Raw genomic sequence first — 17,363 nt, forward strand, 5'->3', positions numbered from 1 at the left:
TGAACACCATTATTAACAAGTTCCCCGCAGCACAGAAATTAATACTCCTATATGATATCCCTCCAAGGCTCCAACAAGTTGCATGGACAATCTCTTTCAATTGGATACACCACATATATATGATGTTTTACAATATATGAGTCACATGCGTTAAGTTATTGACACGTCCAATCGTGTAATAAAGTCGGATTAGTCTCAACCACCGACTGTGACTGCATGTTCCTAGTCCTTTCAATCCTATGTAGCATGATATGTTTGACATACTCTACTGGTAATTTTGGTTTCTAGCTAGGCAGATGTGCTGCAACTGATTTATACTGTAGGAGTAACAAATATCACCCGGATAAATGATTGATGGTGGATGAATCATGAATGTGTAATATCTGTCTCCACTCATGTATACAACTTGCATTTCTTTTCGGAGCTTGATTCTTGAAGGGGCATGTGAGTGAATCCTTGTAGAAGTTGGTAACTAATTTGAACCCCAACCGTTTCATTATATTTGAATTTTATAATTTAAAATTTGCGTTGAGGACGAGTTTATCTTATATATTACTAGCTTATAGCCCGTGCAAGGCACGGGAGCTTTTTAATTATATATAAATTTCTTAAATATATTTTAAATGGTGTGAAGAAATTTAATTTATAAATAATAAATTAAAATTTTCAATAAAATAAAATTCGAAATTATAATTTGTTTGTGAGTTAGAACTGTGGTAAATACATCATCACAGCCATTAATGGCTTCAAATAAACTATTGTAATGAAGTCATTCCTTTTCTCGTATGTACCCTGCCAAAGTATTAAATTCTTTCTATCAAATTTTAATATATTTTGAGTGGAATAACTCTTATTAGATTATATTAGGGTTGGTTTAGCTGGTTAAAGGGAGGACATGTATCCTTTTGGTCACAGGTTCGACTCCCAAAGGGTGGATTAACGCTATTGCGTGATCCGAAGGTAGCGGTTGCGGGTTCTTAGGTTAAAAAAAATAAAAAATATATATAATGTGATTTAAATATTTTTCAAAAAATTTATATGGTTCTAAATTAAAATTGATAAACATAATTTGTTTTTGAATTAGGAAAAGGAATCATAAACATGCAATAAGAAGATAGAATCCATTTTGGATTAAGAAAAAAAATTGTATTTGCTAATCACATAAATCCGGCTTATTAATTTTAAAATATATTATAAAAAAATTGTGACGGTGAGATTTATATGATTCTACGAATAAAACTGGTAGGAAATATTTATTTGGGATTAAAAAAATCATATACACGTGAAAGACAGAATTTGTTTTGGATTCTGTAAAGGAATTATAAATATGCAAGGTGATATCAGTTGCCTTGTAGAACAGAAGTTAATTTTCCTATCTAACGGTGCTTATTTGTTCAATATAAGATCCAACGGATGATAAGCTTTTGGACCAGAGGACCATACGACCAAATTATCTCCCTTACGCTTATTATATATAAGTATATAATAAGTCTATACTATACTATAATAAGCCAACATGGGTATAATTTGTAGTCCAAGGTTTTAGTTATATTTTTTGATTTGGTACTACAAGTCTACAAATGTGGAGTTTATTAGTATTATAAACAATTTCAAATACTAAAAATACTCATAACAATACATTATCATATAATATTTCATTAAAAAAATTATAATGATGTTATAAATAAAATTATAAATATACAATTTTGAATATCTTTTTCTAACAAGAACCTTCATATGACTCCTTTAAATTTTAACGTGTTCAATTTCAGTATAACCATTACATAATCATTTCTAACTCTAATCTTAAAAGTTATTGTTGTCAAAAAAAACCAAGATTACAAAATTACGTTGAAATTCGATTGATTAGATTACTGAATCTTTCAAAAGGTATTACACGATCAGCTATGTTTGGAAAAAATTAGAATTTTATGATTTTTTTATTTTTTAAATCTACATGTACTAAATTCGGATTAAATTAGAATTTGTCCATTTTTAAGTAATCGGGAGAGAATATAGTCAGTTGAATAATATAATTTAATTAAAATTCAATTCATTAATACTAAAATACTAATAAAATGATTTTAAAATTTAAATTATAAATTACGAACTATATACCCGCCTGTGCTTCGCACGGGTTAAAGGCTAGTAAGGGTTAATTATCAAACTCACTCAAGTCGACAAATGATATCAACTTCATCACTCATCTTCACGGGGTCTCAAGTGGTTCATTAAACTCGCTTAGTTAAATCAAACGCATCACTGCCGTTAAAAAAAAGTAATGTAAGTTTAGAGGGAATAACAGATTGGCGGTTGACATGACACATAAATAAAAAAAACTAAAGTAAAACAAATGAAAGAAAAAAAAATAGAAAGTAGAAAATACAAAGAAAGAAGGTAACCAACAAGAGTAAAAACACATGTCTAACAGTAACTACATACACAAACACACACTGCTGCTTCATACCAGAGAGGCAGAGAACCCTAATTCAAATCAAGCATTATCAACACCAAATCATAATCGGGTATGAAAACTCTAATTTTTTTGCATTTTCGTGTCACATCTTTGTTTATTTATGCTGTTAGCAAATGTTTTCGTGGCTTATACGTGGCTTATATGTGTTTTATCGTCGTGTTTTACATCATTGTGGCTTATATGTGGCTTATGTGGCTTATATTTAACTTTTCTTTTTTAATTTTCTTTCATTTGTTTTACTTCAGTCTGTTTTATTAATGTGCCACGCCGACCGTCAATCTGTCATTCCGTGTAAACATCCGTGACTTTTTTTTTATGAGCCACTTGAGACCCCGTGGAGATCAATGATAAAGTTGATAACATTTGTCGACTTGAATGATGAGCTAGATAATTAACTCTTATAAAATAATACTCATTCCCATCTACCTAATTCTTTTCATTTTATTTGAATTTTTTTAATAGAATTTTGTGTTAGGTACAAGTTTAAATCTTATATCATAAATGATACTGATTTTCGTCTACCTAATTCTTGAGGTCAAAAACTCGTCACGTATAAATATAATTTTTATGAATTATTTTAAAAACTTTTTCATCAGAATAAAAATATAATATTTAGAATAAAAAATAATTATAAAATTATATTTATAGGAGTCTTAAAACACGTGTGGAAAAAATCGTGAAGAAACAAGAGAAAAGTAGAGAGTAATATATGTATCAAATCGAAGTCTTATCTAAAATTCAAGATTTTATTCGAACATGAACAGAATTTTAAAACTGATTAAATACACATATATATATATTTGTTTGTTTGTCAGAATGAAACCAAATTAAATAAATATGTAAGTTATAAATTTATGATTGTCTCAGTCATGTTAATTTTCTATTAATAAAAGTTTAAATTTATTTGTGATGTACATTCAACCCACTTATAACTCATAACTCAGTCACATGTTTAATATCCTGGGTTGAACTGTAATTATTTTTATATTAGAATAATTTAATTAATGTCTCAACTATTATTTTATGTTTATTTAAATTAAATTATATAAATATTAGTTATATAATAAATTTATTTTAAATAATAAGTGGCGGATCCACGATTTGTATTGAGGCTAACTTGTACTTTAAAAAATCATGATTGAAGAAAGTACATTACAATATATTAATGTTAACATCATTCCAATTCATTACGTATAATATAAAATATTTTGTGAGATGAAACTAATTTTTATAATTTTTGTATATGTAAAAACATAAACTACACGGTCATTTTGGTTGATTCAAATTACTTAGAACTATTTTTTGTAATAATAAGTACATATGTAATAACTTATATGGTTTGTCGTTTTAATTTTAAATTATTACTTATTACTTATATGTGAAATATTATTTATAAGTATGTGGAAGGTAATTTTAATTTATATGTTAAGATAAAGTTCTGATATTTATAATTTATTGGGTACAAAAAATATTTAATATAATAATAAATTATTTCTTAAAGTGTTCCATTATATTTTTACAAAATCAAATTCTAAAAACAAAAACAGATCACTAACAAATCTAAAATTTCAACTTTTAGATTATAAATCTAGATTTCTGTCTTATAAATTATTTATATAAACAATATAAATAAATTATTTTTTTTTTTTTTTGACGAACAATAAGATTTTATTAAACATAGAACTTAAGAACACAGTCGGGACAAACCCCCAAACTGACAACTACAACCTGATTGTGAAACAAAAATCGAGCTAAACAAATAGCCGTTTTGTTTTCAGATTGCTTAACAGATAGAATATAAATATTCTTGATATTAAAAATGATTACAAAAGTTTCTCGAGCAATCCAGTCGACACCGACATCACTGAAAATAGTAGAATCACAATTGACCTGCGCACATAAAAAACCGGTGATAGACCAGTGTTCATATCCATCAGTTACACCAACTGAGGTTGGGGGTACAGATGCCCCATATATTGAACAATCATTTGTTGTGCGAGGTGAGCTCTCGCGATAACCACAATTCCAGATTTGAAGTGGGTTGCCCAGATCTCCCAATACACCGTAGAAATCATTCTTCACGCAACATGACAACGCATCAAAAACGCAACAAGACATACACCCAAAAATTGGGGACAATCAACAACCCAAAAAGATGGGTACGGTAACAAGATCACACCCAAAAGGACTTAGATCTCGATTTTATTGAAAACTATTATAGTAGAAATTAAAGATATAGAAATGGAGGAAATGGGATGAGAGGATGGATGGGATGATGTGGTTTTGATGGAAGAAAGGGGCGGTGAAGGATGGATGATAGTTATGAATGGCGGCCGACTCTCATTTATAAATAAATTATTTTTAGTTTATACACTCACAGGCTTAAAAATCCCGCCAAACAGCACCAATGTACGAAAGCATGTGAGTTGCTAGAGACCAAAGTGTAAACTGTTAATGATTTCTTATCGTTCATGTTTTGCTTGAACAAACATGCATGTTATGTCATTTCATGTTATTCTCAGGAACATTTCCGTTTTTCTTGTGCTTATAATCAACAAATTATGATGCGTATAAAGATATGTATACACATGCGTTTGTTGACTTTTTGCTAGTTGCGTATATATCATTATCTTTTAAATAACTTTCACTTATTTATAAAAAGGGAGCCGGTGTTTGGCTAAACTTCTTAGAAGGGCTTCTGGCTTCTTTTAATACTTTAAGTAGCTTTTACTTTTTATATTTTACGTAGTGTTTGGCAAGAATAAGCGGAAATTTTTCTTTTGAATTTTTTAAGTCAGAAGTTAGAAGTCAGAAATTCTAACTTTTTTTTAGCTTTTTCAGTGATTTGCATTTTATTATGAAGTTTAAAATTTTTAATATGTAATAAACTTTATTTATTAATAAAGTTTTTTTATTTTAATAATTTGAAATTTATAAATTTAAATTACCAAACACTCAATTAACTTTTGTTTGTTCACTTATCACTTATAATCTACTTTTTTATTTTACATAATAAGTCACTTATTTTTTGAAATTAAATCATTTATTTTAAATTAAGCCAAACGGCACCTAAATAAAAACTTATTCATAAAAAGGGACACTAAATGAAAAGGGTCAGGTCAATGATGTAATTCGGTAATTCCTCACCCTGTGTATCCATTTAGCGATGCCCCAAGTGTTTAAACAGTTCCGAGATTATTTGACGAAGGTACTGCGAAATTAAATACTAGTGTGGTGTAAATTTATAGATGATATTTGGTTTAAAAAATATATAATATAGTGAATTCAGATGTGAATCTTTTAGATTTAAGAAGAAAAGTAAATATGAGATATAATATAAAAAAAGATTTGAAGGGTGTATTTGATTGGGATTTTAATGGATTGTTTTTAGTTTATGGATTTTAATGGTATCTATGTGATTTTGATTTTGTGCGGATTCGTGATAAAATATTGTAGAGTTGATGGGATTTAAGCACAATGATTCAAAATCTCATGGATTTTGATGAGACTTCAAAAAACTTAAAATACACTGAAGAATGTCACAAAATCCATTATTTAATAAAATCTAAAAAAATCCATCAGTATTTGAATACCATCAGATTTTAATGGATTTTAAACAACTCGAATTGAATACCATCGGATTTTAATGCATAATTTGAAATCGCAATTGAACACCACCAGATTTTATTGCATAATATAAAATCCCAATTGCATATTTCAAAATTTTAATGGATTTCAGACAATCCCAATCAAATACCCTCATATTCATGAATTAAAAAAAAATTCTATAAAATTCCAATCTAATACACCTCTGTTCATGATCCATGAACCAGTTTAAAACCGGAACTCCAATTTTTGTTGGGAGGATAAAGGATACACGTTTTTATAGCCATCGTTCCTATGCTATTTATTCTCATCTTCATTCATCGCTCTAGGACTTGTTTATTTTATACTCCCTCTGTTTTTTATGTTATCGCTTTTAACTTTTTACACGTGAGATGAAAGAAATGTACTTTTACACATTATTTTTCAAAATTTCTTTTTGTAAATAAAATTATATGTGTTAAATTTTATTAGAAAAAGGAATATTTGAAAATTAATTTATAGAATTATGTCTTTCGTACACTTCAAATTACGTGCATAAAGTCAAAGCGACTAATATAAAAGAATGGAAGGAGTATAAATTTTATTTAGAAAATGCTAATTACCCCAAAATTTGTTTCCAAATTTATTTTCTAAATCTATGTGGCAATTTGTGATTGGTTACCCTCATACTAATAAATAATGAGATCCGTGTATCTACATAAAACACCTAACTAAAATCAGTCATATATCTGTTACGTCATTTTGAAAAACAATTTGGACACAAATTTTGGGTACCTAGAATCCCCCAAATTATTTACTCCGGCTATAGGGATTCCTTAAGTACTGTAATTAAATACCTTGAATGTGTAGTACTGTTCCTGAAATGAAACTGCAGACATGATTGATGCTGATGCATGCATGTGCGGGTCCAAGATTAACCATTTCCAACAGGCGCACGTTTTGAACACAATTTCTCTTACCATGTACGTTATTGTATGTCCTTCTGGCCAAGCTAATATAAAGGATCATCAGGACTATTCAAACTTTACAGAAACAAGCTCCTAAAACTTGTTTATATATTAAATAAAAGGACTTACTACACAAACTGCAGACCCAGTTTACATATTAGTTCCAGATAGAGTTGTGTAATTCTAATATATTGTGTACCACTCCAGGTGTTTGAGTGATTTTGATAGGTGATGGCCAAGGTACGTGCAATGGCGAGGAGGGAAACGGCACCAAGAGGGTATTTTGTGGTGTATGTAGGCGAATGTCGAAAACGATTTGTTGTTCCAACCTTTTACCTGAAACAACCTGCTTTCACTCAACTACTTGATAAGGCTGCTGAGGAATATGGCTTTCATCCGGATAGAGGCATTGTTCTGCCTTGTGACGAGGCCACATTTTTCAGACTAACCAACTCCATTTAGTTTCAAGCCTCTCTCTCACTCCTGTTGGGAGTCACAGTGAAAATCACAGCAACAATGTATAGAGCAGTTATATTATATAAACAAGTGTAGGCCAACGAAACCACAACAATATAGCATGCACGAAGATCGTATATACAATAATCAGTGACTGATAAATTACAAGAAAAGAAGAGAAAGGCGCACCTTACACCGTCGCTAGAATTAGTATACAGAACAGCTGAGTCGCCTAGCCCTTCGATGAAGACTAGACTGTTCTTGAAGTGATTATTGCCCCACTACGCTGTGATGGGTAGTCGCAATATCGCTCCCAGGATAAAACAGCACAGACCGAACCGCTCACAGACACGAGTACGATCAACAGCGATCAACACCTCAGTTCGCCCGAGAACAGTATGTATATGTGTATATATCGGAGTAGATGGTGAGAGTGTAAGAGAGAAGAATGAGAATGGTGTTTGTGTTTTTCCCGTGCTACAACTCAAGTGTCGAGGCTCACTATTTATAGTGAGGCCAAGGCACCAACACACCGTCCAGATTCATCTGTCCAGGTTCAATGAATCTGTATCTGTCAGACATTCTGACCAGATTCATTTGTCCAGGTTCAATGAATCTGTATCTGTCAAACATTCTGACCAGATTCATTTGTCCAGGTTCAATGAATCTGTATCTGTCAGACATTCGGACCAGATTCATTTGTCCAGGTTCAATGAATCTGTATCTGTCAGATATACCGACCAGATTCATTTGTCCAGATTCAATGAATCTGTATCTGTCAGATATACTGACCAGATTCATTTGTCCAGATTCAATGAATCTGTATCTGTCAGATATACTGACCAGATTCATTTGTCCAGATTAAATGAATCACATTCTCATTTCAAGCTCTTTCAAGCCACTGTATTCAACTCTATTTCTCAATGGATTTCACTAAGAAAATGTCCCGGAAATTACATCAAGAACATATTAAAAAATATGCTTTAAACTTTCCATTTTCTAACAATCCCCCACAAATCCATATAGATATGCATATTAGTCCTCATCATGACTTGTTTTTCAGAGTAGGTACCCTTCCGGGTTTGAACCCTCCTAAGTCCCCTACTTCGATGGCTACCGGATATAGATGGATTGTTTCACCTTGAATCTCTATCCGTTGGGTGTAACCACACTCCATAGACGACGACAGGTCAAAGGCTATGGTGCCGATCTACGGCTTTGAGACATTAATGGTCGTGTCTCGATCCTGTTCGTCGAATGTTTCAAGGAATAACCCTTTCCTCTAATTGCGACCTCACAATTACATTCGCTTAGCTGGGCATCTCCAGAGATGTACTGCAACCATCTCGTCAAATGACTTGACCCCATTCAGAGTTCTAAAAACTCTTGCTATACTTGCAGTGTCAGTACCTTTTAGGTTTGCAGGGGATAGACTCAGATGCATAAGTATCTACATTGTAGTTAAAGGTACTACCGATCCACCCTTACAGCTTGTTTACCACATTGAATACACTTTGAGGGATCTCCTCTCAGATGTATTGGGTTCCCGCTGTAGATGAATCATGATGGGTTATCAGTCCCATCCCCAACCTTGACTTAAGGACAACAGCATGCTCAAGCCCTTTAGTCAGTGGATCAGCTATGTTATCTTGAGTTCCAATGAACTCAATAGCAATAGTCCGATCAGACACCAAACCCCTTATAGACTTAAGTCTAACTTGGATGTGTCTCTTTGTTTTAGCATTATACTTGACACTTCTGATCTTGTCGATAGTTGTACGGCTATCACAATGAACAGAAATTGCCGGTAGCGGACGACTTACTACAGGTAACACAGACATGAGTCCATGTAACCATTCAGCCTCCGTACCCGTGGCATCCAATGCACACAACTCGGCCTCAAACGTAGACCGAGTTACTATAGTCTGTCTAGTCGACTTCCAGGATACTGCTCCACCCGCAAGGGTAAACAGATATCCAGTCACTCCATTGGAACCAGACTTCTTAGCTATCCAACTTGCATCACTATATCCCTCAAGCACACTCGGATATCTCCTGTAGTGCAACCCAAGATATATGGTGCCTTTCAGATATCTAAGTACTCTATCTAGAGCATCCCAATGAGTTCTGTTTGGACAGCTTGTATATCTTGCTAACTTAGACACAGAATATGTTATATCTGGTCTAGTACCATTAGCAAGATATTGCAAACTACCAATAATCTGAGAATATCTTAACTGAGACACAGGTACACCTGAAGCATTCTTGATAAGAGCAACTTTAGGATCATATGGTGTACTAGCAATTCTACAATTTGAATAACCATACTTCTCAAGTATAGATTTCTCTATATAATGAGATTGTGACAAGGTTATTCCCTCAGTTGACTGAGTCAACTTGAGTCCAAGAATCACATTCGCCTCACCCATGTCCTTCATTTCAAAGTGTTTTTTCAAGAAATTCTTTGTCTCGTTAATAATCTCAATATTGGTTCCAAACAGTAGTATATCATCCACATACAAGCACAACACAATATGTTCATTTCCTTTAACCTTATAGTAGACACACTTGTCATTATCATTAACTATAAAATCAAAAGTCAAAACAGTGTCATCAAACTTTTTGTGCCAGTCTCTAGGTGCTTGTTTCAAGCCGTAGATGGATTTGACTAACTTACATACTTTGCTCTCATTGCCAGATGCAACAAATCCCTCAGGCTGATCCATATAAATCTCTTCTTCAAGATCACCATGAAGAAAAGCTGTCTTTACATCCATTTGATGGATGATAAGACCATGTACGGAAGCCAATGCTACAAGCATTCGGATCGTTGTCAATCTTGCAACAGGAGAGTATGTATCAAAGTAGTCAATACCTTCTCTTTGCCTAAAACCTTTAGCAACCAATCTAGCTTTATACTTATCTATTGAGCCATCTGGTTTCATCTTCCTTTTGAAGATCCACCTACATCCTATAGTAGAACACCCAGGAGGGAGGTCAACCAACTCCCATGTTCCGTTAGAAACAATAGAGTCAATTTCACTCTTCACAGCGCCTTTCCAGTGCCTAGATTCCGAAGAATCCATGGCTTGTCGGAAAGTCAAAGGTTCGTCCTCGACATTGTAAGTGATAAAATCACTTCCAAAGTCCTTAACTACCTTTGCACGCTTGCTCCTTCTAGGTTCCTCAACTTCATTAGGAGTAGAGCTACTAGTAGGATCTGCCCCCACATTTGTCATCTTTTCCACATGATCGGGAATAGAACTAGATGTGTGAGTAGGATCAACACTAGAAGAACTTTGAGGTATACCAGTCTTCATAGGGAAGACATCCTCAAAGAATGTTGCATCACGAAACTCAACTATCGTGTTTGCCACTATACCATCTATGTCAGATTTTAATACTAAAAATCTCATAGCTGTAGTGGTTTCGAGATAGCCCAGAAAGATACAATCAACAGTTTTCGGCCCTAGTTTCTTTCTCTTGTGTTCAGGGACAAGTACCTTCGCAAGGCACCCCCACACACGAAGATACTTTAGACTAGTTTTCCTGCCTTTCCATAATTCGTAAGGTGTCTTGTCCATATGTTTCAGAGGGACTCTATTCAGAATATGGCAAGCCGTATTCAGAGCCTCCCCCCACATGTACTTGGGCAACCCCGATGTTGGGTTATAAGCCTTTCGGCCCAATCCATTACGGCCCAAAGCAGGTCCAGCCCACCGTTTGAACTTAAACGTTACTATGGCAACGGTCGAGGCGAGAGAATCCCGCCTCCTTTACTCATCATAACTTCCCTCCCGCATCGGGCGGGAACGTTACATAGCAGGGCTCCTCCTCCTCCTATAAAAAGTGGGTAAATCAGTGGTAAAATTCATTCACAACTTTATACATTCTTACATACTCGCTTGCAGTTCTCTAAACCCTTCCTAGAGCCACTAATTTATTCTCACACCGGAGGTGAATCGGGGGGACAAACCCTCGCATTCTTCTCTGTTTCAGGTCATACTTCGGCTTTGGTATCCGGCAGAACTTTGGCTCTAACATTGGCGCCGTCTGTGGGAAACTGCAAGTAGAATTTCTCATAAATCAACACCATGACAAACACCACCGAACAAACCATTGGAAATACCTCCAACCCAAACCCAGGTTTCGACTTTGGCAATAGTCCCGAAGGGCTGTTGCCCACCCCCGAAGAACAACAGCAGATGCTGTTGAAATGGCGAGAAGAGCAGGCTGCTAAAGCCCAATCTTCCAAGACCAAGGAGCAAGAAGCTGCCCGACTAGCCAAGAAGAGGGAAGCCGACGAACTCCGGCTGAAGGCCCTCCAGCTACAAAGGGAAGAGATTGAGCTCCAAGAGAGAGCCCTCCGAGAGGCCTTGGAGGCCGAAGGAGATCGAGTGCCGGAAGGCGAAGGAAATAAGAAGAGGAATCGGGAAGACCAAGACGGGTCTTCGGACTCCGAGTCGCATTCCCGAGGGCCTCGTCACAGGCATGTCACACCTTCGGATACCGAAGGAGAGGAAGGTCCCCACGTTAGGGACCGACTTCGCCGAATGGAGAAGGCCATGTTTGGGGACAAGACGTTGACCCATGAGCCAGTGATAGTCGAGGAGATCGAGCAATATCGGCCGCCCCCGGGTAGACAGTTCCCGAAGATGAATGAATTTAACGGGAAGGGCGACCCGATCGATCACTGCGACAAATACGAGTCCCTGATGACTGGAATGGGACATTGTGACATCATGCTATGCAAGATGTTTAAGACCTACCTGAAGGGATCCGCTACGATGTGGTACCGATCCCTACGACCAAGGTCGGTCAGTTCTTATGATCAATTGAAACGCAAGTTTTTGAGGCACTACTCTCACTTGTGCCGAAGAGAGAAGGATACAGAAGCCCTAATTCATTGCCGACAGAGACCCAATGAGGAGTTGGGCGACTACTTGGCCAGGTTCAAGGAAGAAGCTGGGATGGTCACTAATCTGGATAAGGTGAAGGCTGCAGGGTTCCTGACGGCCGGTCTGGATCCGGTGAAGGGTAAGAAGCTCCGATCATCTTTGTATGATATACCCCCTAAATCGCTGAATGACATCTATTTGCGGGGAGAAAGCATCAGAAGGAAGATGGAATCCATCGGGGGACACAAGAGCGATCGGAAAGATGATCGGTACAGTTCCCGTTCGGACGGCAGGGGAAAAAGGAATGATAGCCACCGAGGCAGGAGAGATGAAAGGGATGAAAAGCTGGATCGGGGGGCCGAACGAAGGAGAGATAGAGACAGCACTGTGTTCACTCCTCTGAATACATCTGTCTCCAAGATTCTTAACGAAATTAAAGGAAAACCAGGATTCGTTCGGCCGCCGAAGATGAAGATCCCAGATTACAAGAAAAACTCTGATAAGTATTGCGACTATCATCGTGACAACGGGCACAATACCGATGAATGCTACCACCTGAAGAAGTTAATAGAGAGGATGGTCAAGGCTGGAGATTTGAACCAGTATGTTAAGGATCTGAGGGATCGGTTGGGTCCCAAAGAAGATAAAGGGAAGGCGCCCGAAGAAGGTGAGAGGTACAGAGGTGAGGTCCGAACGATTTTCGGGGGAACAATTCTGGACCGAAGTAGCAAAACGGCTAAGAAGAAGTACGCCCGACAGGTCTACAACCTCTATAGCATCAACTCCACCAAACAGTCGTATCCTATAATGTTTTCACAAGAAGATTATGAGGATGTTATGCTGCCGCACGAGGATCCGTTGGTCATTAATCCCGTGATCGGCCAAAACAAGATCTGGAAGGTTCTGGTTGACGGGGGAAGTTCTGTTAACGTCCTCTACTACAACACCTACCAGAAGATGAACCTGGAAGGCAAGCAGATCGATACCTGCTATGAGGCACCCCTCTATGGCTTCGGCAATCAGCCGGTCCCGATCGAAGGTACGATCCACTTGCCCCTATTGCTCGGTAAATCCCCTTATACTGTGGAAAAACAGGTCAAGTTTTATGTGGTCCGAGTTGAGAGTCCCTTCAATGCCATCTTGGGGAGACCTGTTCTCACTGCTTTCGAAGCCATTGCCTCTATTCCCCATCTTAAGTTGAAGTTCCCGACCGAAAAGGGGGTGGGAGAGATGAGAGGTGATCAGAAGGCAGCTAGGATCATTATGCTGGAAGACTTGGAGAAAGAAAAGGATCTAGGTGGCGCCGAAGGAAACAAACGGCGCCGAACCGAAGATGGTCCTGGGGGCAGCGGCCATGCCCTCCATATTGAGTTGGAGAAGTTTGGAAATGATCTCTCAAACCCGATAGCCGAACCGGGCACCGAAACCGAAGAGGTGGAATTATATGCAGGGTGCTCGGGAAAAATGGTTCGGATCGGTAAAGATATGGAGCCAGGGTTGAAGGAAAAAGTGATTGATGTGGTCCGTCGCTACCATGATGTCTTTGCCTGGGGACCCGAGGATATGCCAGGGTTGGATGAGTCGATCGCTCGGCACAGGCTAAATGTTCATCCTCAGGCTGTGCCCGTGAAGCAGAAGAAGAGGAACTTCGCGGTGGAGAGGCAAAAAGTGATTGAGGCCGAAGTGGAGAAGTTACTGGAGGCCAAGTTCATCGAAGAAATCGAGTATCCAGAGTGGTTGGCAAATGTGGTGGTGGTCAAAAAGTCAAACAACAAGTGGAGAATGTGTGTCGATTATACCGACCTCAACAAGAATTGCCCGAAGGATCACTATCCTTTGCCGAACATCGATCAGCTGATAGATGCCACCTCTGGCTATCAAATACTCAGCTTTTTGGATGCATTCTCAGGGTATCATCAGATCGCCATGGATGCCGAGGATATTCCGAAGACAGCATTCATCACCCCGAAGGGAACCTATGCTTACATCAAGATGCCCTTCGGCCTGAAAAATGCGGGGGCCACTTTTCAAAGGATGGTGAACAAAGTCTTCGCCGATCAGATAGGCCGAAACATGGAATGTTACGTAGATGATATGATAGTGAAGTCCTTATTTCAAGATCACGCCGATGACCTCAAGGAATGCTTCGAGACCCTAAGACGGAACAACATGAAGATCAACCCCGCCAAGTGCACCTTCGGGGTTTGTAGTGGCAAGTTCCTAGGGTACATGGTCAGCGCAAGGGGGATCGAGGCGAATCCCGAGAAGATAAAGGCAGTGATAGAAATGGAAGCCCCGAAGACCATTCGGGACATTCAGAAGCTAACGGGGCGACTGGCAGCCCTCCGAAGGTTCATCTCTCGGTCGGCAGAAAAGGCGCTCCCCTTCTTTGAAGTTTTGAAGGGAGCCAAGAATTTTGAGTGGGGGCCGAACTGCATAAAGGCCTTCGAAGAAATAAAGGAATATCTGGTTAAAGCCCCTCTGCTGCTGAGGCCCGATCCGAAGGAGACCCTCCAGTTGTACTTGGCAGTAAGTGACCGAACCCTTGGTGCGGTCTTGGTAAAGGAGCACGAGAAAAACCAACATCCGGTCTTCTATGTGTCTCATATGCTGAGGGATGCCGAAACCCGATACCCGAATGCCGAGAAGTTCGCACATGGGCTGGTCATGGCCTCCCGAAAATTGCGACACTATTTTCAAGGGCGAACGATACAAGTGGTCACCGACCAACCTCTGAAGAAGATTCTCAGCCGACCGGAGGCTTCGGGCAGAGTCGTCGCCTGGTCTGTAGAATTGGGGGAATACGACTTAGAGTATGTTCCCCGAACAGCCATTAAAGCCCAAGCCTTGGTTGACTTCATGGTAGAGTGCCGTTTTTCCGGGCCGACGGACTTGGAACCGAAGGAACAGCTCATTCGGACTCCTGGTAGGTGGAAGTTGTTTGTGGATGGGTCGGTGGCCGGGTCAAAATGTGGGGCCGGATTGATCCTTTCTAGTCCCGATGGATTTGAGATTTGTCAAGCCATCCGGTTCACTTTCCCTTTGACCAACAATGAGGCCGAGTACGAAGCCCTCTTGGCAGGAGTGGGTCTAGCCAAAAATCTGGAGGTAAGGCACTTGAGGGCTTTCAGCGACTCCATGCTGGTTGTCAAGCACTTTTCTGGGGAGTATGAACAGAAAGAGCCCCGAACGAAGGCTTACGCCGCTAAAGTACGCGAACAAACTCAGTTTTTCGAAACATTTGAATTGAGCGCCATCGGTCGGGAAGACAATGGCCGCGCCGATGCTCTCTCTCGATTAGCCTCGGCCGAAACACAGAATTTGACGGGGTCCATCTACTTGACGGAGGTAAAAATGCCTTCGGTCGACAAGAAAGCTTGCCTGGAAATTCATCAAGGCATAAATTGGATGACCCCCATCAGAGCATACTTGGAAAAAGGGTTCTTGCCCTTAGAGAAGAAGGAAGCCCAAAAGATAAAGTACCGAGCAGCTAGCTACACACTGATCGGGGGCCGACTCTTTAGGCGATCAGTCTCTCAGCCGCTGCTCCGATGCTTAGATCCAGAAGAACAACTTCTAGCCCTGGAGACAGTTCATGAAGGCATCTGCGGCGAGCACCTGGCCGGCCGATCCCTAGCCCTAAAGATACTCCGACAGGGATTCTTTTGGCCGACCATCAGAGAAGATGCAGCCAACTATTCAAAGAAATGCCGACAGTGTCAAATCCACAGCTATGTTCCGAAGCAACCCCCGGAAGAAATGACTTCGGTCCTCAGCCCAATCCCTTTCTCCATGTGGGCCATCGACATAGTCGGAATCCTACCAACCAGCACCCGGCAAGCCAAATATTGCATAGTGGCCATTGACTACATGACAAAGTGGGTCGAAGCCCGACCGCTCTCAGCTATCACCGAACAGGCTGCCAAGAAATTCTTCCTGGAGCAGATAATTGTGAGGTTTGGCATACCGATGGTGTGTGTGTCCGATAACGGCACCCAGTTTGTTGGGAAAAAGTTCAAGGAATTCTTGGCCAGCTTCGGCATTCAACAGAGGTTCAGCTCGGTCGGTCACCCCCAAGGAAACGGGGCGATCGAGGCAGCAAACAAGATCATCTTCCACGGAATCAAGAAGCGCCTTGGAGAAGCTAAGGGACTATGGGCCGAAGAGCTCCCTTGGGTCCTGTGGGCATACCGAACCACTCCTCGCTCTTCGACAGGAGAAACCCCATTTCGGTTAGCTTACGGGACCGACTCGCTTGTCCCGGTTGAGGTTGGCCTGGAATCTTACCGAACCCAGGTCTTCAATCCTGATACCAATGAATATGGCCTCCGAGGCAACCTGGATCTCTTAGAAGAAGAAAGAGAAGCCGCCCATCAGAGGAACGTCCGATACCAACAGCAAGCATCTCAATATTATGATTCGGGTATCCGAAAACGTTCTTTCAGAGTTGGGGACATGGTTCTCCGAGACTTGGCTACTTCCATGCCGACGAAGCAAGGAAAGCTTATGCCAAACTGGGAAGGCCCCTACACTGTTGTTGAGATAGTTCGGCCGGGAACGTACAAACTTGCCACTCCAGATGGAAGCCCCATTAAGAACACCTGGCATGCTTCCCAGCTCCGGAAATATTATCAGTAAGGCTTCCCGCCCGAATATTTTACTTTCAGTAATACATTACAATTATGTAATTGTTTCCTTTCCAATGAATAAAAACTCCTACTTCAAATTTTTTGAGTAATTTCAACTTGTTTAACACTCCGACCGATCCCGTAACTAGGGGCAACCTGATCAAAATTACGGGACCAAAGGAGTTATCCTTGATTTAACTTAATATTTGCACGATTGTTTTTATCTACAATGGGGCCGATCGAATACATAACTTAAAGATAATAACAATCCCCAAATATTGGGGGATCGAGGCATTGTGCTGAAGCCAATTTTTAAGGCTAAAGACGCACATTTCCGAATTCAATTAGTGTG

The 17,363-nt window shown here is 39.1% G+C and overlaps 2 protein-coding genes across 2 annotated transcripts; both read left to right on the top strand.

Moving 5' to 3' along the window:
• The first annotated feature begins 7,079 nt into the window (after positions 1-7,079).
• Positions 7,080-8,382, top strand: LOC108200359 (auxin-induced protein X15-like). Its single transcript, XM_017368486.2, has one exon. It carries the CDS (start codon positions 7,261-7,263, stop codon positions 7,489-7,491), a length of 231 nt encoding a protein of 76 aa, XP_017223975.1. The 5' UTR covers positions 7,080-7,260; the 3' UTR covers positions 7,492-8,382.
• Positions 8,383-11,579: 3,197 nt separating this feature from the next.
• On the top strand, positions 11,580-17,021 carry LOC108217510 (uncharacterized). The gene has a single exon (XM_017390338.2). It carries the CDS (start codon positions 11,580-11,582, stop codon positions 17,019-17,021), a length of 5,442 nt encoding a protein of 1,813 aa, XP_017245827.2.
• The last annotated feature ends 342 nt before the right edge of the window (positions 17,022-17,363 follow it).

This window comes from Daucus carota, chromosome 1 (genome assembly GCF_001625215.2).
Source record: "Daucus carota subsp. sativus chromosome 1, DH1 v3.0, whole genome shotgun sequence".
Taxonomy (NCBI): domain Eukaryota; kingdom Viridiplantae; phylum Streptophyta; class Magnoliopsida; order Apiales; family Apiaceae; genus Daucus; species Daucus carota.

Excerpts from the sequence above, each read along its gene's own strand:
- LOC108200359 (XM_017368486.2), top strand. The coding sequence starts at position 7,261 with ATGGCCAAGGTACGTGCAATGGCGAGGAGGGAAACGGCACCAAGAGGG.
- LOC108217510 (XM_017390338.2), top strand. The coding sequence starts at position 11,580 with ATGACAAACACCACCGAACAAACCATTGGAAATACCTCCAACCCAAAC.